Source organism: Accipiter gentilis, chromosome 2 (genome assembly GCF_929443795.1).
Source record: "Accipiter gentilis chromosome 2, bAccGen1.1, whole genome shotgun sequence".
NCBI lineage: Eukaryota > Metazoa > Chordata > Aves > Accipitriformes > Accipitridae > Astur > Astur gentilis.
This window is the reverse complement of record NC_064881.1, coordinates 13750839-13778126: the sequence shown is the minus strand read 5'-3', so window position 1 is coordinate 13778126 and position 27288 is coordinate 13750839. Positions and strand designations below refer to the sequence as shown.

At 39.2% G+C, this 27288-nt stretch overlaps 1 protein-coding gene across 4 annotated transcripts in view; it reads left to right on the top strand.

The window, feature by feature from the left end:
• The window catches only part of TOX (thymocyte selection associated high mobility group box), a 222466-nt gene that overhangs the window by 173137 nt on the left and 22041 nt on the right, over window positions 1–27288 (top strand). For 3 of the 4 annotated variants that reach the window (XM_049820664.1, XM_049820646.1, XM_049820655.1), the window contains 3 exons: window positions 4269–4547; window positions 11026–11256; window positions 24135–24215. In XM_049820664.1, the coding sequence (XP_049676621.1) occupies window positions 4269–4547; window positions 11026–11256; window positions 24135–24215 (591 nt within the window). The remainder of the gene's footprint in view (window positions 1–4268; window positions 4548–11025; window positions 11257–24134; window positions 24216–27288) is intronic. The other variant, XM_049820673.1, reaches the window with a different exon arrangement.

The following is a 27288-nucleotide window of genomic DNA, read 5'->3' as shown; positions in this document are numbered from 1 at the left end:
TAGGTGAGACATTACGGGAAAAAGCCCTTTCCACTGTAAGGATAGTTAAGCACAAGAATTGCCTAGGGAGGTTATGAAGAGGTTAGACAAACATCTGTCAGAAATGATTTAGGTATAGCTAATCCTGCTGTGAGATAAAGTGTTGGACTAAATAACCTTTTGAGGTCCCTTCTAGCACTATTTTCTGTGATTCTGTGATTAGGGTACTGTACTCACATTGTCCTGAAGTAAGATGTTTCTGTGCAGGGATGATATCACTGTATTCTGCATTGCATGCTTTGCTTTGTTTTTGCTTTCAGCTTATGGGGAGAACGATGGTCTAATGTTTAAAGCATTTTAGCTTTATTCTTAGTACCTCAGGAGCTTTGAGCAGGCCATTAGGAGCTTGTTTTCAGCCAGACAGCCCTGTTCTGTTTTAGCACTAAACATGTGCCAATAAGGGTTATCAGTACACACCTCAGAATTAGCAGCTTTTACTATTTCTTTTAACTTGCAGTCAGACACTTACGTGAGTGGATGCTCAGTTTCTGCTTATAAGCGAAATGCAAACAGAAAAAAAAAAAAATAGCCATGGAAAGAAATGTATCATAGCTTCCCTGTTAGTAAAACCAAAATAAAACCAGGCATGTTCTAAAGCTGAATATAACACAAGTTGTGAAACATCCTGGAACTGACAGATGGAGAATGATATTGAAGTGCCAGATATTATCATTATTACCTCATCAGAGAGACCATTGAAGGCGTCAGTTTAAGACTGTCCTTATCCTCTGTAACACTCAAACTCTTTAACTTTGTTCTTCCATTTGGCATTCTGCCATCCGGCAGGATTTGTATTCAGCTTTGCATTCGGAAGGAGTGTGTTCGCAATATTGCTTCTGCATACTGAATATGGCTCCAGCACAGCTACACATTGGTGGGTTTTGTAAAACTCCATCTGGAGGAACAAGGAATAGGAAGCTTCTGATTTTGAAGTAGTTTAAAAGAAATTGGTCATACTCTGCATGTAATGTTGACAGAGAGTGTGTCTGATTAATGCCACTGTTCCTGCAGAGACGAGGTCGTCACGGTGTTTGAAACAGGGGTGTGTGTACTGTCACGCCACAGCAGTGACCTGTGTGTGGTTTTCATGGGTGGGACCGTTCCTGAACCCAACAGGGAAGATGAGACAGTTCTTGGTTTGTTGATCTTTTAGGAACCTGAAGATTCACCATCACAGTGTAATCTCATAGCTTTTCACAGTTACGTGCTTAGCTGCCCGTTCTTACTCAAGGAATGAGCAGTTTCCATTTTCTTAAACAATCCCACTTTTTCACTAGGAAGGGACAGGATGGAGAAAGGTAGGCTCTGTGGTGTGTGGCGGAGAGGTGAGCCAGAAACCTTATCTGCAGATGTGGATCCTCCTTGCTGAGGGCACAGCCCTGTGCGATGGACCTACACTGCCATGTGCTCTGCAGGCAGGCCCCTTAGGTGAGGGTTTCTGGCTTACCACTTAAAAGGGAACATGTACTGTTAAACAAACTTACTTGCTGCTTTACACCTGGTTTTGTAAAGGTAGCCTGCTATTCATCTGATTTAAAAATTCAGAAGACAAGCTGAATTCCTGTGGGGAAAAAAAAAAGAAAAAAAAAACAACTGCCCTACCTCATTTGCAGTCCTCAGAATTTCACTAGTGAAGCATTCTCTTGCAAATTTTTATATATATATATATATATATATACACACACACACATATATATACATATATATATACACATGTGTTTTGTATGGGGGTACATCTGGTACCGTCCACTTGGTGTCTTGTTATCTGAAAACACAGTGTATGTTCAGCGCCGGAGCTAAAAGTGAATCACAGACTGTTTAAAAATATATGTTGTTTAAAGATGACAAACACAGAACGTTCTGCAGTATCTATCTGATAATATTTGAAGCTCATATGAAGAGTTTTTAATAAAGGAGACATCACTTGAATAATAGCAATTGTATTATATTTTAGTTGGGGGAAAGTAATTAAAATTATAACCTTTGCCCTGCTTTCAGAGGTAGATACTTTGCAAGTTCATTCAAACTAAGAGTTGTTGGGAGTTTCAAAGAGTGCTTGTTTCCTTTCTAGAGTTCCTAAAATCATTAGGATGCGTATTCTTATTAAAAAGCAGTCGTGCTTTTCCTGCCTTCCGTGCGGTGGTTTATTCCCAGCCCCGGTCCTGCACCACGAGGTGCTGTCCCGCAAGGCGTTTGCAAGCGGCAGAGCAGCGTGGGCTCAGCCCCTGCAGGGTGGTGGGCTCCCCGGGGAGGGCACACACCCACGCTGAGGGTCGAGCACTGCAGACAGAGTGAAGGGAAGGCTTTTGGAAGGGTTCTGCCTCCCTCTCCCCAGCACGCAAGGGACCACGTGGGTTTCCATCCCCTGCCCGCTCACCCCGCGCTGGCCAAGGGGGCCTGGGGCAGCCCACGCTCCCACTCCCCCATCCAGCGTCGTGGGCACAACTGTTCTGGTACGGGTTGTCTGCTAGAGACAGAGATAATGATAGCTTTCAAGGCTAATGTGTTTGGCGAGGAGGGGAGCTGATACTGGAGGGAAGGGAACAAGAAGTCAGTAGCAGTCTTTAAAAATATAAATGTCTGCCAGGGTTCAAATTTCAGCCTTCGACTGATTTCATACACTGCGCTGTCTCTGCTCCTCTCCTCCGGTGCTTTAGTAGTCATTAAATGAACTTGAACATGTTTGTATTGATAACCCTTTTTTACCAAAAAGCAATTAATTTCTAAAGCAATATAAATACAGGTGTAATTGTGATGTCACATTGTCAGAAGCCATTTCAACTACTTTTCAGAGACACACGTACATGTAAAGTGGTAAGTATGCCATAACTAATGGTATTATTAGTTTGATTTACTGCCAGCCAGTCAGCTTTACAAAAATCAATCCCCAAGCTCATAAAGTATCTCCCTAAAATTGATAAATTTTTTCACTATCAATAATAAGAGAAGAGGTGAAGTTACAGGTTTATCTTTTCTTTTTCTGTGCGCTACTGGTTGAAAGGTATCTTACAGATTGCTGTGATATATAGGAGCGTGTGGATGAGATAGGTTATAGAAGTCATGAGCGATAAAAAGTTTTTAAAAAAACCTGAGTGATCTTTAGACAATTCAGATGACATGTCTAACAAAGACTGTCAGTAAAATAAATGTGGTTATGTTAATATATTGAACCATTAACACATGTCCTTATCATAATGGAACTTACACAATGGTAGTTCCTGTCAGATTCCACTCAATACGTACGGCATGTTTGTCTGATGCACAGAAGGACAACTATATCTATTTCATTTCAGCTCTGAATTGACACTTCAATTTTAAATCACCCACAGAACACCTTAGCTTAAATTTGAGCTTCTCCCTGATACTCTTTGCTATTTGTCATGTTTCCGTATGAGTATACTGAAAAGATGTTACAGGCAATCTGCTGTAGTGTGTGTATGGTGCATTTGACCTCTGGACAAGAAAGGAGTTTCATCCTCCAGTGCTTTTAATTCTTATCCTTACAGAGACTGAATTTGTTGCTTGCATTAAAATAGTATGTCTCGTTAATGCTAAGAAGCGGTGACCCACATAGCACAATGGATTCATTTGTCAATCCCGCGACTTCCAAGCTTTCTGTTCGTATATGTCTTAGCAGCAAATCAACTCAGAAATCATTTAATCAGTCTATCAATGCATCCTTCCTGTCAGTCATATGAATCCTGAAAATTCCAGTGTCTCATTGGACACCACCAGGCAAAATAGATTTGGACCTAATACTAGATATTCAAACTCCGAAAACTGCAACTCCAAAATTCACAGCTCACACACACAAAAATCCGAAGAAAAAAAGTAGGATCTGGAAATTGTCTTGAATTTTGAGGATATTCATGTTCTGATCCGGTTCTGAACTTCAGAGTGCAAACCTGTCCCTGTTCGTTAGCATTTCTGAAATACTCTACATGCAGTTACAGAAAGCAGTGCCCTTTTGTTCCCCTCTATAAAGAAACAAGCTTTCATTGCTTTTTGCTATTCCCATGGGCTGAGGCTAGAGCCTGCATAGTTTATAACAGTCAGTGTTATGCAAATGTCGATCATATCCTTACTCTGTTTATTTCCAGTATTTACATGTTTATTTAAGTACTTGCCATTTCTTTTAAGCCTTATATAGCCGATCAGGCCAACCGAGGTCTAAAGGAACAGAACACTTTATTAGTGATATGCTTAATACAGTTTTTTTCCTCTTGTAGATGCAAGATTTACGGAATACAGAAGGAGCCCAGTATAGTTCCCATCCTCAGATGGCAACCATGAGGCCAAGGGTTCAACCTGCAGATGTTAGGCAGCCAGGAATGATGCAGCACGGGCAGCTGACTACTATTAACCAGTCCCAGCTCAGTGCACAGCTTGGTTTGAATATGGGTGGAAACAGTGTTCCTCACAACTCGCCCTCTCCACCTGGAAGCAAATCTGCAACTCCTTCACCATCCAGTTCAGTCCATGAAGATGAAGGAGAAGATAGCTCTAAGGTAGGCTTAGATGCTAGGATTACTATGTAAATGGTGGATATTTTTAGGACCGGCTAAATGGATCGTATGGCCACAGTTATTAAGGTGATACTTCATACATTGTTGGTGGTTGTCTGAAGTGAATGAACAGTTATGAATACAGAACTTGTATTCCAGTCAATTCTTCAGGCAGTGTGAGTAAATGACATCATTCCTCTTCATGAGAGCAAACTGGAAGCCTGTAAAACACTCAAAGGATAGCCATTCCTTTAGGACTTTAATATAAAGGTTGAGTTTTCTCACTTGCATAGAAGGGATGTTTGTTCCTAGTTAGAGATCAGGTTACTGCTATAAAAAGTATGAACAGCCTGTACAATATGCTAGTCTTTGCTACTTGGTCACAGGATGAGTAAACAGAACATCATAGCAACCAGAACAGAAAGTTCCTCTATGAACTTTAAAAATCTTACCTTGAAAAGTTTGAAGACCCATTATGCATTTATCCTTTGGGAGGTGCCGACTCCATCATGAGATACTTAAGCTTCATTTTAGTGTCAGTACAGGCATGAAGTCATAATAGTCATTTACATATTAAGTTTTTTTAAAGCATAAATGTTAATTTATATAGCAGGTTTTGCATGCAAAAGCTTCCCAAACCTCCCAAAATCCTGAAAACCTCCCAAAAATACACAAGTATAAAGGATAAATGTTAATTTATATAGCAGGTTTTGCATATGAAAACCTCCCAAACCTCACGAAATCCTGCAAACCTCCCCAAAATACACACTTATCTTAATTTTGCAGACACAAAAGCTGATACACAAAAAGGTTGGGTCTTAGCACAAAGTCATCCCATAAACCAGGAACAGAGCATGTTGAAATTGAGAACCTCTTTAGCTCTATTTTATGGTCGCTACAAAATAGCAGTCCTGTAGTGTAGTGTGTACCATGTAGTGTACCACGGCCATGTCTTGTGGGGAAAAGTTGCAGACTTGCGAGGAATGTGAAGAAAACGTATTGTGAGACACTGAGGAGGTATAATCCAGTCAAGAAATGTAAGTCTGATTTGTTTTCAAATTATATTGTTTTTCATGCCTCAAGCTATAAAATAATCATGTAATTGGAGACATATGTTTTACTCCATTTTGAATAAATTCTGATTCAAAAGTTTTATTTCAGGACTTTCCCCTGATTTCACAAACTTTAGGTTTTAAAAATTGCTGAATAATTCATACATTTTAAATGAGCACTTCCTTACTGAGGGAGACATTAGAATGCAGCTATGTAAAAATAATTCCAGGCAGCCTTTACTTTTTCAGAATAATTTATTTGCTACTCTTGTTGCTTTGCTAATATTTTTACATATATTGGTGGGAGTGTGCAAGATGCTCTAAACTTCTGGAGAAAAGATCCACTCAAATAGTTAAGATATCCTTTCTGCTTCTATCAAATGTTTCAGTTATTTAACCCATGTTTTTCATGTAGTTTTTCACTGCAAGACTTTGTGCTAGCAAAAGTGAGGGCTGTGCTTTCATGCAGAGAGTACTCATCTGAAGCTAATGTTTTCAGTAATGAAAAAATAAGCACTGCAGACCAAGTAAAACTTGGTCCTTCCTTGGTGGAAGCCAGTTTATATAGTGTTCAACTTTTTAACAAGCCATGTTATTTTGGAACACTCTCTTTAAAATTCTCTCATGCTCAGTCTAAGCAGAAAAAGGTGAGAAAAGGCACAACACATAACACGAAATTAAATTTGGTATGCTGAAGTTGATGCATTGCCTTAAAGTTCAATAATTATAATTTCTCTTCTAAGAGAAAAGTTTTAAAGGATATTAAATTTAGTTCATAACAACGGAGGGCTTAAATTTGTCTCCGACTAGTAGGGTTTTAACTCCAAGCTTGATGGGGAGCAGATTGTGCCATACCTGTCTTCTGTGGGATTTCTTAGGTCTTTGTGAAAACGCCTGAATCTGGCCACCATCAGAGATGGGCAGTGGGCTGGCATGGGTTCTGCTGTAGTTCCCTCTGTAAAAGACAAGAGGGCTTGAATTATTGGCGAAAGAAGTTAGCGTATGGTAGCTTATGATTTAAACCCCTCTGCTGTATATCTTTCTGTCACGTTGCTCTTGGAAGCTGCCAATGAATGGATACAGATACTTAGAATAAACCAGCTTTCTGTGGAGATCTTTCTCCCCAGCCACAACAGTATTACACTTTCTAAGAGCTGCTTCTGAGCGGCCTGAGAGAGTTCTTCTCATTCCAGAAATCCTCCTCCCAGTGAAAGGCGGCACTGGATGGGGACAGGAAGAGATAGAGCGGTCGTTCTCTCTCTTGTGAGAACCTCCATCTTTTGCCTGAATATAACTTAGCTAAATTTGGATTTTTCTCTTTGTTTTATAAGCTATCGTAGAGATGTGTGGTATTACCTCATAGATCAGGGCCACAGCTCATTAGTCAGTCCTTCAGTAGAAGCGCACATGTTGCAGTCATGTAGTAGCTGCTGGAGCTCGCCACATTGGAGCAGCTTCATGAAGTCAGTAAGACGTTCCTGCCATGAGGACCATGTAAAAAACAACTGAATTCACTGTATTGTTAACAGCAACAGTGACGTTCTCCCTGTTTCACTAGCATGAGAAGATTTTTGCCTATGTACCAACACTGATGAAAAAGAAAAAGTACATTTTGAAATGGAAAACCACCTCCGTGTTGGATGACCTCCCTTGATTTATACCAGCTGAACACCCAGCCTTACATGTGAAAGAGAAGCCACTGGTCCTTCGATAGCAGATTTGGTAGAGAAATCCCTAACAACTATACCTATGTCTATCTAGAGAAAAAAAATACAGAAATCTCAGTGTCCCGTTCATGTTTGCATGAATTTATAAAAAGAGGATGACGGAAAGTATGAACAAATATGTACATTATATACATTTGGACTAGAAATATAATTGTATCCCTAGTGAACCACTGATTTCCATGCATGGAGGAAATGACCATTTCAGCTTACTGTACATATCCCAAATGCCAGTAATAAGGAAACTTTACAAACTGTTGTAATTGTTCATGTACTGAGCTTCATGGATGTTCATTCTAAGGTAAATATTCAAATTGTTGTGAGCCTTATCCAACATACACAGAACTAATGGCAGCAGCTGCTAAATATTTTTTGGCAATACTCATTCTCATAAAGGCTCTTTCATATAGGCCTTTTGGACTTTAAACGTCATATATTCCCTTGCAAAAGAGGGAAAGGAGCTGCCTTATAGAGGGCTCAGTTGCCCTACACACTGTTGCTCTAAAAGCAAGACAGCTGAGGTTGCTTGACCATAAGATCAGTGACAACAGTAGAATAATTAAAAGGCTATGTATGTACAGTCAGAAAGCTGCTAGGTCCATGGAAATATGAAATGTAGTCTCAGACCAAGGATACTATTTCTGCAAGTGGTGTACGTCCCTAAGTCTCCTTAATTCTTCTAGATCTACTATGTGGGACTATGGTTAGAAGATAAAAAGAGGGAGAATTTAAAAAAGCAATAGTTGTAAGTAACTATAAAAACATTCTAAACAAAGTGGCCACTTACCACATGCTTTATTCTGACCACTTCAACGCTGGAATATTACATTTATGTAATTCTTGCCATAATTCATACTGTTGGATCATTAAACATGTATTTGGTTATTGCCAAGCATAATTCTGAGCTACTGGAAGCACTACTGGTTCGCAAATATGTATTTCTTCATAGATGGATAATGGGGTTTTCTTCCATGCTCATTTGAATATCACTTATGAGAGAATCTCAAATAATGTATTTTAGAGGGAAGATAGTGAGAGGACTGCAAGTAGCAAGAATTAACTAACAGAAACACAATTACGAAAGAACTGCTGCAGCATATTCTCTTTATGTGGTAGAGGTTTTACAATATTTACTTTATATGATAAGAGTTATAAGTAGATTTCTATGTTGTCTGTTCAGCCTATTATGCAGATGGTGCTTGATTAAAATCTATTTTAAACTACAGCGATTACTGCAAGATAGTGTGCATAAAACAGCTCTCCTAGCTCCATTAAAGGCTTTGGTACTATTGCAGTTTATTTTAAATATGCTTATAGACATTTTCCAGCTTCTCAAGGGACATTTAGATATCAACGATGTGCCTTACTTGATAGTTTTAAATCCTACACTAGATATTCTTGTGATCTATTATGTGTGCAACATGGTTAATGTACACTTTTTTAAAGTGAAAGATTATTGCTTTCTTGTGATAAATAAGTTAAATACATCACCATAATTAAGCAATAAGCCATGACAGGAGGTGGATTACCATGAGCTAACTACACCTCCAGGGATTTTGAGGCACAAGTCTATGCCTAGCAGAATATATATGGTTTTTATTTTATTTCCCATCTGTCTCTGCTTTGGTGGTTAGAAGTGGAGTCTATGAAGCTGATAGACTGATGGGAGCATAAGGTAGGCCATCATCTCAGCCATTTGCAAGGTTATTAGTACTGGAATTCTGGTATTCTTTTTATTTCATTATTTTCATATAAGACAAACAGAATTTCCCCTGTGAGTACTCCCTTTTTAACAGTGGGGTTTTGAAGTCTCTTGATCATTCAGGTTGGAGAATAAGATTTTAGAGCTGTTCTCAGAACAGCTTACCAGATGACATTTTACACGGGTTTCTGCAGCATATCACCTAGTTTAAGGGTAGTTTAAGTAATGTGGTTTCCTAATATACAGAGAACTTTTAAATCTCATTGGTCCAAAAATACTCTGAAAAAGAGGAAAACTTTAGCAAATAATAGAGGTAAAATTTTAAGTATAGCCCAAATTATTGTCAAGCCTCCTTGCTCATAGATTTTGCACAGAACTGTCTGAAGAGTTTAGACTGATGTTGCCAAATTAACTAGGGAGCCCTAGTTAATTACCATTCAGCTGGTAGTTTTGTGTACCCTGTAAAATGAAATAATAGCAAGAGACTAAAAGTTGGATAACTTAATAATGGGTAGCACCCTGCTTCTGTTTTTCCATATTTTCCAAATGCTGCCAATAGGCTCCATGTCCATTAACCTTGTATTAAAGATATATCTATTGTAACATAATGCTCAGGAAACAAGTAACTTTGTTTTCAAACTGTGGTCGTCACTTTGATGCTGTGTTTAGTAAGCCACAGAGATCCAGGTTGTTCACTGTAGTCACCTGGGCCCTGTTGGATGCCACACAGTGATGTATATAGAAAAACGAAAAAGTATTTTGCTCAAAATGAGAATTTCCAGCCATTTTCCTCATGCAGTTCCACTGATTTGAACACCTGTGTTCTCCTGTGTCACTTGATATGCATTATTAAAAAATAATGATACAAGGATGTGATAAAAGTCATGCCTAGTAAATCCTTAGCCTAGAGCATACCTTTTATGCTCTTGATCTTCTCGTACTTCAAAATGCTTATGATGCGCAGTACTCTGGCCATGCCAACAAGAGAAAAAAGCCTTTGAACCCTCTGGTAAGATCACACATCATTGCTACAGGTATAGTGAATTAAGTGATCATATCAAGAGAAGCTGCTTTGACACGGAGCTCCAATCTGTTGAAGAATCAGGGCAGTGTCCCTTTATGTGCTTGTAAGTCACCTAGGAAAGTAGGGTGCTTTGGTGATCAGGGTCTCTGAGCTATTCAGTGGCAAAGCATAGTTGCATTGAAAAAAATTGCACAAATGCTCATGTGCAGGTTTTTTTCAGGTGGTACACAAATAATGCACAAGCGCTATTCTTTATATACTCTTTCACTCCTTTCCTCAAACCATTTGCTTTTACATGAGCAGAAGGAAAAACTATGCAGCTAAATCCAGATGGACCAGAACTGATACTCCAAAGCCGTCTAAACTGTGTGTACTAGTAAAGCTTTGTTTCTTTGGATTTTAATTAAAAGGTGTGCAGGGGAATGTCTATAATTTGAATCATTTTATTCACGATCAGATTCTCTTCAAATTCCCTGAAAGGTGTCCCACCAGCTGCAGTAGAAATTGATTTGAACACTAGTCTGGAGTAGTTCTAGGAAAGGGTGAGGATAAGGAAAAGGGAGAAATGATAGTGTTCCTGCTGTCTGCAGGTGGTTCATGTGGTTGAACTGGTCATCAGGCTATAATGAAACTAATTTCATTTAAATTTACTCATTATATGCATGTTATAGCCATTAGCAATAAAACTTACAGGAGGTGAAAAGATGATCAGATGAACTAGAAATGAGATTATAACAATTAAATGAAAGCAAAATATAAAGCACTTTGAGGGAAAAAGTTACATAATCTGGAATACCTATGAATTTTATACACGTGACTAAGTCATATGGTGTCAACATTTGGATTATCAAAGATGGCAACTAAAATTCCATTTTTTCATGCAAAATCCAAAACCTCTGCCTATCACAGAAGCTATAATGATGGATGGACTGAAGTAAATTAGCTTTTTTTATAGTACTTCTCTAATTTTATGTTACAGGTTAATGGTGGAGAGAAGAGACCTGCTTCAGATATGGGAAAGAAACCCAAAACTCCCAAAAAGAAGAAGAAGAAGGACCCAAATGAGCCACAGAAGCCTGTGTCTGCCTATGCATTATTCTTTCGAGACACTCAAGCAGCCATCAAGGGCCAAAACCCCAATGCTACTTTCGGTGAAGTCTCTAAAATTGTAGCTTCAATGTGGGACGGCTTAGGAGAAGAACAAAAACAGGTACAAAATGTGCTGTAGCTCAGAGGCTTTGTTTCAGGAAAGCGTTATCAGGGTCATCTAAACACTGTAGGCAGTTTCTTTTGTTCGCTGGGATGAAACTTGAATATCTGCCATCTCAGGAATATGATTTAAAGAGACTGAGATAAGGAGAGTATCGTTTCATTTCTTCTGTATGAAACCACTAAAAGAGATATTTTTTTGGTTTTGTGGTGTGACACAAGCTTTAGGATTATATTTAGGATTGGTTTATACTGAAATTGGGGGCCCTAATATTTTTTGATGGCATTGTCCCGTCTGTGACACTGTGGTGTAGGAGGACCTTGCTGCCAGCAATTGTATCTGTGCAGTGGGACCTGACATATATCCAAGCTCCTAGTTGCAGGTGTTTCTGTGCCCCAGGATGTCAGAAGGGGAGCTCGGCTCACTTCTTCTCCCAACTCACCTGGCTTTGATGAGAGGAATTATAGATGTGTTGACCCAAAGAGACATAGGGTGGATGCTGGCAAATCAACAGTGTTCTGGGGTATCCTCCAGCATACATGTGGGCTGTGGCAATCACATCTCGTAGTTAACGTCCATCTTCTGTGGAAAGGCCTTGATTCTCTAACGAGGTTGGCAGAGCTGGATCTGAACCTTTAAAGAATTTCTTCCGAGTCAGTTAGATGCTATGTAAAAGTAGGCAACTCTGGAAGCTCATCCCATTCATGTGGTGACAGTTGGCAAATACCATTCATCCTCGTTGTAGCATACCATCGCTTTTCTGTTGTCATTGGTTGCATTTTTACTAACTGCCAACAGATTGGATTGGGCAGATAAAGAAATGGGAGCTTTAAGAAAGAAACAGATATGGAGAGAAAGGATACGCTCAGTGAGAGTTATACTGGCTGCAGGAGACTTGGGTGGGGGTTGATGTCAGCACAGAGAGAGGAAAAGTACTGGGACAAAACTGCATCTCATTCATTCACACTGAGCATATAATTTTTACACAGTTATACTTAATAAGGGTAAGAAATAAAAGGAAAATATTGCTATGAGTTTTTGGTAGGTAAACTCATTTGGACTAGGAAAAAAAGGTTTTCTTTGCTAATAACTGGGTGGTGTAGGTACATCTAGATCCCTGTTAAAGATAACAATGTAATAGGAATCAAGATTTGGCACTCATTGACTAACTGAAAAAAAACAACAGCTTATTCTGTCTAGTATCCACTGTTGAATAAGGTCAGCATTTGGAAGGTTTAGCTGGAGGAAAGGTAACTTTCTAAACACAGGGGTCAGAGAATTCACTTGGCTTGGCACATTAAGGTTATTTTGTTTTGTTGTCTCTTCCTTCTGCCTTTTTTAATATGTCCAACAAAGGCCAAGGTTACATCCTTGATCTGACACGTTGTTTAGAGCTTCCCAGTACAGCAGTTGTCTCACAGTCAAACATCAGGTTTTGGGACCATGACGATGAATGTTCACTTTTGACTCAGAAAAAATACTGACTATGTTTTTAGTTACGTTCACAAGCAAGAGGTTTTGATGCCATTCCTCCTTGTCCCACATACCTGCCAGCCAGCAGGAGGGACAGTGCTGAGCCGCACCAGGAGTAGCCACTGCTCAGCAGCAGACTGCCCAAACGTGCAAGAAGCAGCCTGCTGTCCCTGCTGTGCTCGGCCAGGACCTCCGGCCAAAGCTGAGAAACTGTAGACTGTGGTATCTGGCTTAAATTCATTCCTACTCCAAAGAAAGGTCCTTGCCCAGAATCACTCCCTGTGTTGAAATCTGGACATCCAAACACATACCTCAGGAGTGCTCCAAGTAGTTAGATCTGTATCTTGGACCCATCTTGCTTGCCTGTTGGATTGTGGATCCAAATTTTCCTGAAATGGTGAAAGGCAGAGACCTGGACTTCTCAAGAGCCTGCCTCTCTAGTTAATCTTACATCCCTCTAGTGATGACATCAAGCAAAAATTATTTATTTAGCCGGATCTAGTGCTTGGTTTTCTCCACCATTTTTCATAATGACCTTTAATTTGTGGCTGTTGCAGTGCTGCAGTTTTTCCTTCCGTAATATTTGCTTCGCTTACAATGCAGAAGACTTGACTTCATGAATAATGTTCCAAGACCATATAATGGAGATAAACCTAAAAGACTATAGAATGCACGTTTCCTTTGAGCTTATCATGTTAGTCGTACCAGCAGAAAATTGAAGTATTTCCATAGAATTCTGTTTAAGAAAAGTGCATAAACCCCTAAATTTCCAGCTTTAACTTGGATTTCCTGTTTGTGGTTGAAAGCAATAATTAAATAAGTCCTACACTGGAACAGCAGAATAAAATTTATGTTCCTTATCTCTGTTGTCCTTAATTTAAGTTGGAACCCATCAGGATGATGTGTTTTGGAATCCACATGACACATCCATGAAAAAATGGCTGCAACTAGACTTTTAAGCCACATTATTCCAAGAGTTTGGGTTAGCATATCTTTGTTGCTCTTTGACTCATTTTGCCTATTCATTATCATCTATTAAGCACATTGTTAAAACTCCAGGCCCAGGCCCTTTCTAATCTAGCACTGTACAAGAAGAATAAAAGATAGTCCCTATTTAAAAAAATTGGCAATCCTATTTTCTAGAATAAATTTAAACTCATTCTTTATTCCATTAGGGATCTAATAGTACAAAGTAATGATTACAAGACATCTTAACTGACTAGATAGTCTGTATTTTAAAGGCCTAATTTTTCAGATCCAGAGCATTAGTAACTGTTATGAAACCCATGTCTCTGCTAGGAAAATTGGACTCTAAAAATACAAATGATTAATGTAGCATTTGGTATTTGGCATTGAAGAAGCTTCAGAAATTCAAAAATAGTTAAATAAAGAAACAATAACATCATTAGAGGAATACTTTATTGATGAATTATACTTGCTGAAAGGATTCAATTATCATAAAGCTTCTGGCTTTTATGTTTTGGAAGCTAATGCTTATTCTGGAATTCAAATAGAATTATGTTTCCAAATTATGTTTCCTGAATTGGAACTCCTTTTACTATTTAAATAGTAAATATAAATGAATCAGAAAGTAGAACATAATGCAGCTATTGAGAAAGAAGAATAACTCATGTTTTCATGCCAAAATGAAATCTTCTTTGTCCCTACGACCTGAGCCAGCTTTTTCTGAAATGCATAGAATTCTTCTTGTTTATTCCTGAAGATTGACCACAGAATAAATAACGGTATTGAAACTCAGTACAGTAACAACCTAAGGGCAGTATACGCATGTCCAAGCCTTTGCAACAAAATTTTGATAACCTGACATATTAGACTGTAGCTTGAAAGGTTTTGTGCAAGAATCATGTATGTTTTTCAAACTGTGAAGAAACTAGGAAAATGTTGTTTGAGAAAATAGGATTTGAATGACAAAAAAGGAAGCGTTATTATGAACTAGACAACAGTGGGTGCCTTACTGAAGTTGGCAGGGAGTTATAGTTAAAATGGATCACACTCTGATGATGTTACCCTGAGAATATTGCAATTTATTAGATTAAAGCAGATACTGGTGTACTTCCACTCTCATGTTACGATATGAAGACATTTGCATTTTAGGATCATATGCTGTAACTGTTCCCATTAATTTCTGAGTAGGAAGGCCATTCCAAACAATGCTGGTGTGTGTGCCTTTGTTTTGTTTGTCCAAACCTATCTACACAGAGGAGTCTAGAAATTAAAAGGACTTCAGTGATCATGGTGGACTTCGTCATGGTTTCTTCTCAAATTCTGAATTGGGGACAATAATTACACATGATCAGAAGCAGGGACTGTGCATTTTCCTTCATTTTTCACTGTAAATGCTTTCTGAAACTGTTCAGATTAATAAAACTGTGAATGGAAAGCAGCTGTAGCAGTGGTATGTTGAGGTACATTCTCCTCAGTGCTGTAGCCATAGCACAGGGATGTTTTCAGTGCCTTTTCTAGTTCCTCTCATGATCACAAACACTGTTTTCTCCTTAGCCAGTACTACACTTCTGTGCATCCCATTTTTGTAGCTTATTTATGTACATCTTTGCCCTTTGCACACATTTTTACTGCAAAGGGGAGAAAAAACACCCCCCAGAAAAGAGGGTTCAGCATGCTAAATGGTCAAGTCTCTGGCTTTCAGACAGAATGCTGGTTCAAATTGGGTAAAAAGGCTACTTAGGTCATTTTCTGTCCTTAAATGAAAAAGGAAAGTCATTTTAAATCAGTACCAGATGTGTGTGTACTAAATGAACCTTAAGTTTCTAATTGGAGTCCTAGTAAAGCTGTAATAGATGTGGCAAATTACAAACAAAATGTTCTTGTTTACATTAGTGTAACTTTAAAACTTCAGCCAAAGACCTTAATAAATGTGCTATTATTCTAAAAATGGAATTGAATGTCTATTCAACATTCAACAGAATTAATCTCTGGTGTAACTTCAGTGACTTAACTGGAGTTCTAGCAGGAATGAATTTGGCCTCCTATGAACAGCTTAGTGTGCATACATACATATGTGTGTGTGTGTTTACTTAAATGTTGAACTGGCCTTGCAGTGGGAAGAAGGGTGGATTCACCTAGGGGACCCAAAACTTAACGATCAGAAGAAGCAGGTGAAGTGACTGTTTGAGTGCTGTAACATATGCCTTCTTTCAGGCTGCATAATTCATATGCAGTAATATTAGCTGCAACAGTTCAGCTCAATAGCAACACCTCATTATTTCATCCCTCAGTATTTATTCCTATGTTTGACGCCTCATGAAATTACTGTTAATGTGTTTATATAAGGGCAGATCTGACACAAGTGGGAAGAATTTAATTTCCCACTCATTCTTTCCTGCTGATGTGTCCTCTTCCCTGGTAGAAGTGGCAAGTGTAAATAGTTAATTTGCTTCAATTATGAGCCTGTCCTGCTAAATTAGAAGCAGCAGGAATATGAAGAGCCAGAATTATACTTATGAGGCAGCTGACAAATCCTTGGAGCTCACAAAATCAAATCATTTACTCCTCATTGGTGCTCAAAGACCCACTAGATAAAAGCTGCAGTTTATTCTTTAACATCTGATGGGACTTGGATTGTATGTTACCAATACTTAAGTAAATTGAAGTCCACGTGCATTAGTGTCAACATTTGTGATGCTGTTACCATTTTCGCTATAACCCACAAGCTTTCAAGGGTTTCTATTTTGGTCACTAAAAATAACCCAGACTGATTTGGGCATGAAAAATAATGAAGCGTGTTTTAGAAGTTTCTTTTTTGATCACAGGGAAGTTTTAGATGCGGCAGCACATTATCCAGTGCCAGGATGAATCAGGTAGATCAGGAGTGGGTTTACTAGTAATGCTGGCCAACACTTCATGTCTCCAAAGCTTCTCTTGTGATGCAAGACGCCACTAGTCAGATCAAAATGGATCCAAGATCAGTGTTTCAAGAGGCCTTGGCTCTGCCTGGCCCCTGGGGACACCTAACCTAGCTCCTCCTCCCTCCCAGGGTGCAATGCCATGTTGCTGTCCCATCGCTTGACGTAACAAATGAGGTCATCCCATGGGTGGAAGAGCCATCGTGTTTCTGTTGTGTGGCTGTGCATTTGGGTTGCCCAGTGTCAGGACGTCAGACAGTTCAGGGGACTGCAGTGTGTTGCTGAAATAGCTCCAGAGGATAAGCAGACCGTCAGGTCAAGGTAGTCAGTAGCATTTTGAAAACATAAATTTACAGTTTGTTCACTCTTATATATGCTCATGTATTCACACAGATGTTTGTTTATCTACTTCTTGTTCCCCCTCTAAAAAGGACATTTTTTAAAAATTATGTCCCTGCTAATGAAGCAGTCTCCAAGGAATAACTTTAACACTTGTAAAAGGATGAGAATGTACCTTCAGTTTAGTAGATAAACAACCACGCAAGGTTTAAATTTAGCTTTGTTTTATTTTTGTAATTGAGAAGAGGAAGCGAAGGCACATCTGTGTGTGCACACTGCCAAAGTGAATTACAAGCAAAATGGATTCAGGAATAGGCACAACAGACAGCAATCTTACACCTCCCCGCCCAGCTACCTGCACCGGCAGTCGCTTTTACCAGTGTTGCGCCTTAGACTTGTTTGGCAGCTCCACTGTTTTTCTTGACAAATTTCTGTATTGAAATTGCATCTCTACCTTTTGAAGCTCTAGGTGAGTGCATCAAGAGTTTTAAACAACTGATCCTCGCCCTGGTGTCTGCTCCGTCTCCCTTCCTCTGCAAGCTGCTAGGCTTAATGAGCCAGAACACAAATGGGCCAAGAATAGGCACGCATACTCACAGATACAAACTCATGTCTATGTATATATATGTACATATATATAAATTTGTACCTTCAGATTGTTCTATTACCCTGGCTTCCACAGGACCAAACCTTGAACCCCTTAACTTCCACTGACTTTAGAAGGAGGCACTATCAGGCCCCCTGTTTACAATCCATTTTTGGGGCAGGACTTCTGGCAGCTGGCCCTTCCCACTCCCACCCAGAGCTGGGCTGAGCAGGACCATGCTGTACAGTCGGGATGGGAGACCTTCCCCTCTGCTGCAAAAAAAAGTAAAATTAACGTAGGTCACCACAGGAGCTGCCGCATCTTACTCTGTATAGGGTAATACAGGCTATCGTCCGCTGGTGTCCTGCCCAGCCCACCTGGCAGCTCGGTCTTCCTGCAGCCTCCCAGGAGCACTGAAGTCATGGGCAACATCGGACACCCCCCTGCCCGGGGCGAATTTCTAGTATCTCTTTGCTACATACAATAGACATGGCTTCTAGATAAATACCGCACGTGGCTGACGAGTTATGAATGTTGACTGTAACTGCACTTCACCTTCTTGTTGTACTTGGAAGGAGCTGGGCCAAAAGGACCCTGCATTTCAAGTACTGCCACAGCAACACGCATAAGTAATAGCCTTAATTTTCTAGTCATTCTTCTTCCCCACCCTTTACCCATACATTCAAGCTCAATAGGAACATGGCTTTAAATTCTTTGTGTACAAAACTGGGTTTAGACCCAATTATTGTGCTCCATCAGGCTCACACCCTTATTTTAAACAAAAAGAATACCAGCAAGTGCAGATAATCACAACATAAATCATACGTTTAATGTCATTTGGTTTGTACCCAACTTTCATCCAACATGCTTCTGATAAAATGTACAGTCCCTCTCCTGTAAGCTGCAAGCATCAAGCCTATAAGGTCAAATTTAGGCCTGGTGCAAATGCCTGCAATTTCCAGTGATCTCTGTCGAGTCTCACTGTTTGTGAGAGAGCTGAATTTGGCCTGTGATCTTTCCCCTGCATGCCAGAAAGACTGAATTCTTTCCCCTAAGCCTCTAATATGTCATCAGTGTCTTTTTCATGCTCTACAGTCAAAGAGACTGCTGAGCCATATAGCTAGCCCTGGGCCTCTTTCTGTTACTGTATGTACCTAGATTAAAAATCAAACAGTAACATATTTCAGTATCCATTAAGCAATTCTGAGGAATTTTTTTTCTGACTGCTGTGGGAATATCTCTCTCCATATTTTAGACGAGTGTGTGCAGCTCTAGGTGCCTTTGCTGCAAAATCAGAAGATTAAAACTAGAGATACGTCTCCCACTTGGAAAAAATACAAGTTTTCTCTATGATCCTAGGTATGTAGGGCCAGGAACGACAATCTGAATGTGGAATTTAATTCTGGATTGCAGGCTACTGTATTTTATCAGATGCCATTCTTGTAACCGTAGCCTGTGAAAATGACACTCCCATGGGTAATAACACTGCAGAGACCAAAAAGGCAAAATCGGTCATGTTGCTTTTTTATTTGCTATTTTTGCATATACTATTTTTGTGGGTTTATGGAACACTTCCATCAAAACAAATGTGGGCACCTTTACATCATTTTAAAAAGACAAATATAACTTGCTTGCAAGTGTCAGCTCTAAGGAGACGTCCATAAGACAAACTGAAAACTTCTCCTTCTTTGTCATCCTCGTACCAGCTATTTAGGCAAAGCCAGGGAAGTAGCATGGTTCTTTGTAATGTGCTTTGTCAGCTAGGAGACACAAAGCCTTTTCAGACTACCATGAGGCACAAATTCTGAAAGTGTCTTTTTCTCCTAAGAGCATCAGTCAGTTTAATTCACTGTCTACAAGTCTCTAGTATCAAAGGAGAATGTAGTTCAGTGGTGTCTTCTTCCACTAGCACCTGATACTCAAAACTGAGGACGTTTGCAGATATTTGCATGCCTGTTTTGGCTCTTGTGATGATGACTGGGGGAAGGGAGATCTGTTCCCCTAAGGGAACAAGGGTGCAAGCCACATGGGACAGGGCAGGAGTCCTGCTGCATAGTGTGTTGTGATGTGTTGATAATTCTCCACGAGCAAGTTGACAGGAAGTTCACTGGGAAAAGATGACTAACCAGAACAAAAACTTGGCTCAAGGCATTACAGGTGTATTTCAGTTATATATATATATATATATATATATCAGTGATGAGTTTCATATTATCCAACATGTAGAAGAGCACAAGGAGACACAAAGCCTGCCTCAAGGAATTTATGATCCAGGAGGACAAGACCTAAGCAGCAGTTAAAATATATAAAGCAAAACATGACCAGAAATCGGCATCATAAAACAGAAGTGCAGATGTTCTGCTGTGGTTTTAATTTGGTAAATCTAGTATTTGTGAGTGCTTGTGGCTAACCATATAACCCACAACCCCTCTATCTCCAAATGAAACTTCAGGGCACTCAGCTTAAGAATTGTGTATCACTATTAATAAATAGAGTTCAGTCCTCAATGTAGGCTGCAACAGCACTGGTAGCCCACATTTATGGTCAGCCCAGGGAACCTGAGCTAAAGGGTGCCAGTGTACCCTGGGCTGGTACCAGGCTGTTACGTTAACCATGGGGGGGCCCAGGGCATTCGTTTTCCCCAGTGACCTAATCCAAATGCTATATTATATACTTACATGCACAAGGTAGAGTTTCAAACTTAGTCCTTTTGGAAAGTATCTTCTATATTGCTGCATGCTTTGCTAAACAGTGTAAGGGAACCTGAAGCTACCTTAATGGGTGCACTTTGGAAATGTAATTAAATAGTAAACTAAGAACCTGTGTATTATGCTGTGTAAATTTGCATTTGTGAAGCACAGTAGGAAAATAATGCCAGCAGGTTCCATTTGTAGACAAATGAATGTAATCTTGGTGTTTTGGGGTTTCTATAACAAGCTGAAGAGAATAAGAATAAATTAAGCTGACCCACCCTGCATATACAGAAATAATGTTTTTTCTGCCAACATTCGATTTCCACAACTGGGACAATATAGAAAATAAAATATTGTGTAAGGAAACAAATCTGCTGCTGAATCAGAATGGGCCTTTACTGCCTGAATGACAATCAGTTGACATTCAATTATCATGTTAATTGAATTAAAGCGAGCTAGAAATGACTTAATTCCATAAGTATGTGCTCCTGTCAAGTTACTTATTTAATAATTGTTGCTTGCTTGACGGAGGAGGGGAAAATGACCTTATAAGAGATTTCTGAGATGTTAAAATTAAATATTGCCACTATACACAGCAACAGAACAGAAGCCTGCTTCTTGTTACAGGAAAAATGTTAAATGTGTTATTGGAAATTATGTGTTTCATAAGTATTAAGCATGAAACTCAGGAGAGCTTCAGCCATTTTCTAGAGCACACTTGAATGACAGACACAAGCCTTTTTCCTCCCCAAAACCGCTGCAGGGCTGCAACTCTGTATACTGACTACAGTGCAAAACTATTTAAGCCTCAGGGCTGAAAATTCTCACAGCTGCAAAAAAAAAAATGAGGTTGGGAGGGGCAACTGACTTGCTCATACCTGTTTGAGGTGCTGCTACAAAGTGCTGAAGACACTCCCCACTTGCCCTGCCTTCATAAGCCCCCAGTACAAGTCCAGTCTAGCACAAAGTCAGTGAACTGGTACCCACTGCCAGGGCCATATAATTTGCCTTCATAGAAAAATATTGACAGCCAGACCTTTTTGTTAGTCATGAAAATGAACAACTCCCCAGGAAGGCAGAACTTACCCTAAATTTTAGTATAAGCCAGGACCAATCAGAATTTCCAAAACTAGCATGAGCATCATCAGCCTACTTCTATGCTGACCTAAAGAGCGGGCATCTTCGAAAGGACAACAGCGTATAGACAGTGAGAGCTCAAGCTGTTGTCCTCAGAGGACATGCCGGTGCCCTTACAAAGATGAAGCGAGGTGAGCTGACCACCCTCCAGACAAGCCAGCCTGCGGGGACTTTTCTGGCCAATGCAAAACATCCAAGCAGACTGGGGTAATCAAAAACCTTTTCCCATCCAGTAAGGCCTTTTTTATTCTGATGACCTGCTGTTACATGGTTAATGTTTATATTACCATGGAAGACATGTGACTATTATTGGCTCACCAGAAGACCAAAGAAAAAAGGGCAAGACAATGGGTACACTGAACATGGTAGATGTATAGGTAGGAAATAATTAAATAATGGCTGTATGATGACATTTCTATGAAGGAGTGATGTTTTAGATGGAGATTTACAGAACTGTTGTTAGCTTCATATTATTGAGTTAACCTTGTGCAATATGACTGTTTGAGGGAAAAGTCAGGTCCCGGAGGACTCTTTCAATATGCTGTGACTGTAAGAGCACAGCAGGAGTGTGTATTTTTTATATTTGTGTAATGCAAAATAAAACCCAATGTGGAGGCAGTAGATACATGATCTTTTGAAGATCATTATTCTGTGTAAAATTCTTTGTTCAGCTCTGGTTTTTAAACCGGCTATCAGAATGATGCAGAGGCATTGCAAAATACAAAGCGGTATAACTTAGTCTTTGTTCTGTAGGTCAAGCTAAATTCATTTTAGCAGCTAGGAACAGCTTGTTGACTAATTTTTTATTCATTTTCAAAACAAACAGTACATTTCCCTAATAATCACAAGCGATTACAACTTCAAAAGCAAATTGCTACCATTTTTTTTGCAAAACAATAGGAGATCAGCCAACACTATATATTTATCTTAATCTGGAGAAATTACAAAGGTGCACAGATACAGTTGCACAGCTAAAACCTATCTTTTTTCCTCTGTGTCTTTATATTTACAATTTTAGAAGCCTAAGACTTCTCTGTTTCCATTATGATCTTTTGCTTCCCTGGGAAGCAAAATCTTTAATCCTTTTAGGCAGCCTCTGAGTTTTGCCAGCCTGTATCTGAGGTTTGTTCTGTCTCAGAAAGCAAAGCCTCAGTGAAACAAAAAAATGTTTCACAAGCACATTCTTTATAAAAATGGTGGTGTCGTGGATCCTTCCAGCCTGACACTACTACTCTCATGTCTGCAACTGTATTGTTCTCTGTGAGGGCACTCTGTGCTGCCGAGTCCTCTCCATTACAGGACTGCTGGTTTTACTAGAGCATTAGAAGATCAAAAGAGATCAGTTCAAAGATTCATAAAGTTTATCCTTCTGGAGAGGAGGTGCACGTGTGTGTGTTTCAGCTGTGGAATTCAGAACACCCCAAAATTGTCATAAATAGTTTTGCCCATCTTTTACCTTTGAATCAATAGCCCAGTTAATTAGGCAGTGTGGAGCGGGAGGGGGAAGGTGGATAGTCTTTACTCTCTTCATGGAGGCTTTCCGCAGGTGCCCGAGTTGTGCACTTGGCTGGAGAAGTGGGCAGCAGAGACTCAAAGCTGCAGTTCCATTTGTGCAATATTGTGAATCCCAAATGCCCACAAACACATGAATTAACCTCTGGAATGTGACTTAAAAATTGAGAAATATAACAGCAATAAAAAAGTCAATTTTATTTCCCTTTATTTGTCTCCCTTACTTTCAAACCTTCAGTTCAGATGTTTTTTCAGGTTTTCCCTGCAACAAGGAAGGATAGGAGTCAATCCTGCTTAGTTACATGAAGCCAAGACACTTGCATGACTCCTAAATCTACCCTTTCAGAAAAAAAACCCCATGAAGTAGTGAGAAACTCATGATAACATTTGCAAAGAGAAATGCTGACTTCTTCCTGAATCTGTCACTGATGTGGCTAATGACAAGTCATTACCTAGGCTTCATGGGTCAGAAACTGATTCTCTTCTTGAGAACTTTCAACCCTAAATATCTACCTATGCTTTTCTAACATCATGTTACTGTAATGCTATGAGGTCCTGCCTAACTCTGCAGATAATCTTTGATCTTGAAATCTGGGCAGAATTGAAGTGATTCTCCAAGCTCTTTAATTGTATTATGAGATTGTGCACATGCCGCATTTAAAATAATTTGGTGAGTTGAGAGAAATGTACAGAAATAGATCCATGCTCCTGAGAAGTTAATTAGACCGATACAGGATCAAGATGGGAATAATGACTAACATTTATTATCCTTAGCTGCTCCATGAAGCTTCTTTGACTGCCCCCAACAGTTTATCCAGCAAAGAGAGAAAGACTCTTGGCGGATCTGTATGGTGCCGTCATCTTCTCCTTCATTTAGCTCAGATGCCTTTCTGCATATTCTCATCTTCCCCAGAGGGTTTTAACTCCTCTCACAAGTGGAGAGGCCCATGCCTCCCTTCCCCCATCCCTAGAGGTCCCATTTGCCAGGACGCCCCACGCTTCACTTTGAACAATTAAGCCTGAGATGCTATGAGGGATATTGTTTTGTCATTACTGCTGGGTAGTTAAAGAGTGTTTCACAGTTGGAACAATATTTTCTTTAAAATATTTGATGTTTATTATTTCACTCTTTAAGCAATATGAGGAGGAAAGGCTGTTTACTTAGAAAGACTTTATGAAGATGCATGAGACACACCGGTGATATATAAAAACAAAACCAGATTAATTTACCAATGTGACACTCTTTGTTTTTAGGTATACAAAAAGAAAACTGAAGCTGCCAAGAAGGAATATCTGAAGCAGTTAGCTGCCTACAGAGCAAGCCTTGTATCCAAGGTAACACATAATGTATATACATACACACATACATATAGTGACATATTGCAAACCATTTTCAGCATTAATATGGTGCTGAGCACCATAGTATTTAGTGCAAATAGCCCTGGTTGCTATCACCTTAAACTTAGGTTTAAGCTGCAAATGCTCAATAAACACAGTTATCTCTCCATGAAAAGATATCCTTTCCCTTCTCGTCATAGAGACAGCACTTCTCCAGGCTGGGAGTATCAGCACAGTTCAACAGAGCAAGAAGATACCAGTAAGAAGACCTCAATATAACAAACATGCCATGCCAGGCAGTCACTGTTCTACCTCTAAGGGGGAAAAAAAAAGACACATCATACACAAAATGCCTGGTTTTGATTTTGTTTGGGTTTTTTTAAGTACTGTTTTTTTACCTTGCAATCACAGTACAGAAAACGTCAAGCTCCGCTCACATAGCAAATTTTCATAAGAAAATGTGAATTTCCTTTTTACACCCAGCAAGCAATTTGTGTGAGTACAGCATAGGTCACTGTAAGGCCCTATACTGGAACACACCAGTGTATCCCCAGCACACAGCTAGTAGCAGTTTTCTAGATTGGTTTATACAAACATTCTTAGTGCCCATAATTTTGTAATAGACTCTTCAAAATTTGTATAGACTTCAAAAAATGCAGAAGAATGTGAAATTACTGCACTGTGTCAATGTGAAAAAACAATTGAACAACTTCAGAATCATACCAGTTAGAATCACTTGGTTTGGGTCTGTCAAAACAAATTTAGATATATCTTGTTCTTACATAGATAAAATTAATTTTAGAGGTAAAGATGGAAGTATGAAGGACTGACATATGTGACATGAGTAGAACTTTTTGTTCGTGTTAAATGTTTTTGGGGTGGTTGGTCCTGCACTATACTTCTCTGTATATTATATTAATTTGTACACATTTTCAGGGGAAGACTATATGATTAGCCATCCAAGGACCTTTCATGCATCTTTCTACATTATCTTAGTATTTGGTCAGTGTTTGTTCTGAATTTAAAAGTCTGAAGTAGGGGTGTTACCTCATTCATTTTGGGGGGGTTTGTCTTATGCATTTTAATTTCATATCTACCATCATAAATACTAATGCATTTAGTTAAAGTGTTTTACAGGGTACCTTTAATTTCTGTTTTAGGGCTGTTTCGTTCTAGAAACACTCATTGCCTTCAGAAAGAGTACCACAAGGACACAAACAAACATTTTTTTGAAATAGCTTGCTTATTGGCAAAAGATAGGTCTAAAAAGCTCAAAATATTCCAAGAGGTTTTGAAGGAATGCATGAAGCCAACTTTTCACTTGTGAAAATAACTCATATGTCATTATTCAGCACACTGTCAACTGTTTACATAACCTTCTATATAGCTCAGTTTTGAAATGGCACATATAAAAAACCTGAGATTTTTGTTTTGTTTTTTTTTTGGGGGGAGGGGGAAGATAAAAAAGTATATTATGGCACTTTCTGAGGTTTGTTTTTAGAAAAAAAAATTAAAAGCTTGTTGATCAGTTCAGTGCATGAAGCCATTTGTGCATATATTTAAATTTTTGTTAGCCAGAAAAGCACTGGAGCATTTTCTTAACTTTTAAGCAATTATTTAAATTCTGCCCATACTGTAATGCTTTCTTCTAGTGTGGAAAGTTTCAAAATAAAAACGTAATCAAGCTGAGTACTAATTGCTTACTCTCATGAACACGCTCAATGAATCCAACAGAGCTGGCATGTAACTAAAGCAAGTCCATTTTGGAATAAGGATGTAAAATACCCAGATGTAATATTATAGCAGTATATTCTAAATTATCATTATTAAATATTTATGTGGCACCAAAAGAGTTGTAGTTCTTTAGACAAGCATGTACACATGAAGAAATATATATAATACATTATTAAGATTGTTTGGAGTCCATCTGCTCTTTTATGCCCATGTGTTATATTATCATCCATAAAAGCTACTTTTAGAGAATTTTATTAAGGTTCCAAGACCTCATTCTGTCATGGTTTAACCCCAGCCAGCAACTAAGCACCACGCAGCCGCTCACTCACTCTCTCACTGAAACCAGGACAATTCTCAAAAGTTAGGAGACATCAAAAGTAACATATCTTCTCCAAAAATGCTTTAATAGAATAATAATTATTTGCTCACATGGTGTTTTAAACTTTATGCTGCACTCTGTGTGACTCTGATTTCACATGCTTATAATCAGGTGTTCACCCTGGGAGCTCCTGTGTTGTATTTACTGCATGTTGTTTGACCTCGCTTCTTTATAGGATTTTCTGTGCTGCTCATCCCAACAGTGTTTTAGTGTAAAGAAATTATCAGTAATACTCTGGAGGGGGAAGTTTGTATTGTCCATATTTTCAAACACAGCTAAATCATTGTGAAATCAGGGTTTCAGTAATTTTGGATGTCCTGCTTGGGACATCTAGAACTTCATTTTTCAGAGTATTTGACTAATATTATACCTTTCGCATTCATAGCAGAGCTCCAGTGACTTCAGTGTCAACTGGCTGGCAGCTATGAGATGTTCAGTTGTGCTTCACATCACATCAGGACATCCTCTTGCTATCCAAATGATACGCGTTACCCAATTATCAAACTTTCTTCATTCTCCCCTCCCAGAGGACTCTGCCTGTGGGAAGAGGCAGGCACAAGCAGGCGAGGGTGCTGCCCAGGTCCCCTCTCTCCAGCTCAGCAGGTGCCTCACACCTCCCAAAGCAGCTGCTCTACCAGTTTCCTAACTTTTGAACACTGATTCTTCACTTTTTTTCATTAAGTATAGCTAGTTTTTAAACAACTAGTGAGTGTAGGGCTTGTATGTGAGTGTATGTTTTTCTGCATGTATTTGCAAGTCTTCATTTTTCTGAAAAGCAAAGGAATGGACATATGCCATGTTATACCTGAGTTGACCAGCCTTGGAGTTGAATTCACTGTAACCATCCTGGCCATTTGAGATGCTGGAATAGTCAGAATAGAAGATTGCAGAGAAATCTCCTTTTGCCAGGAGATTTCTTAGCCTCTGCCTGACAGGAGGATAATGTAATTCAGGAAC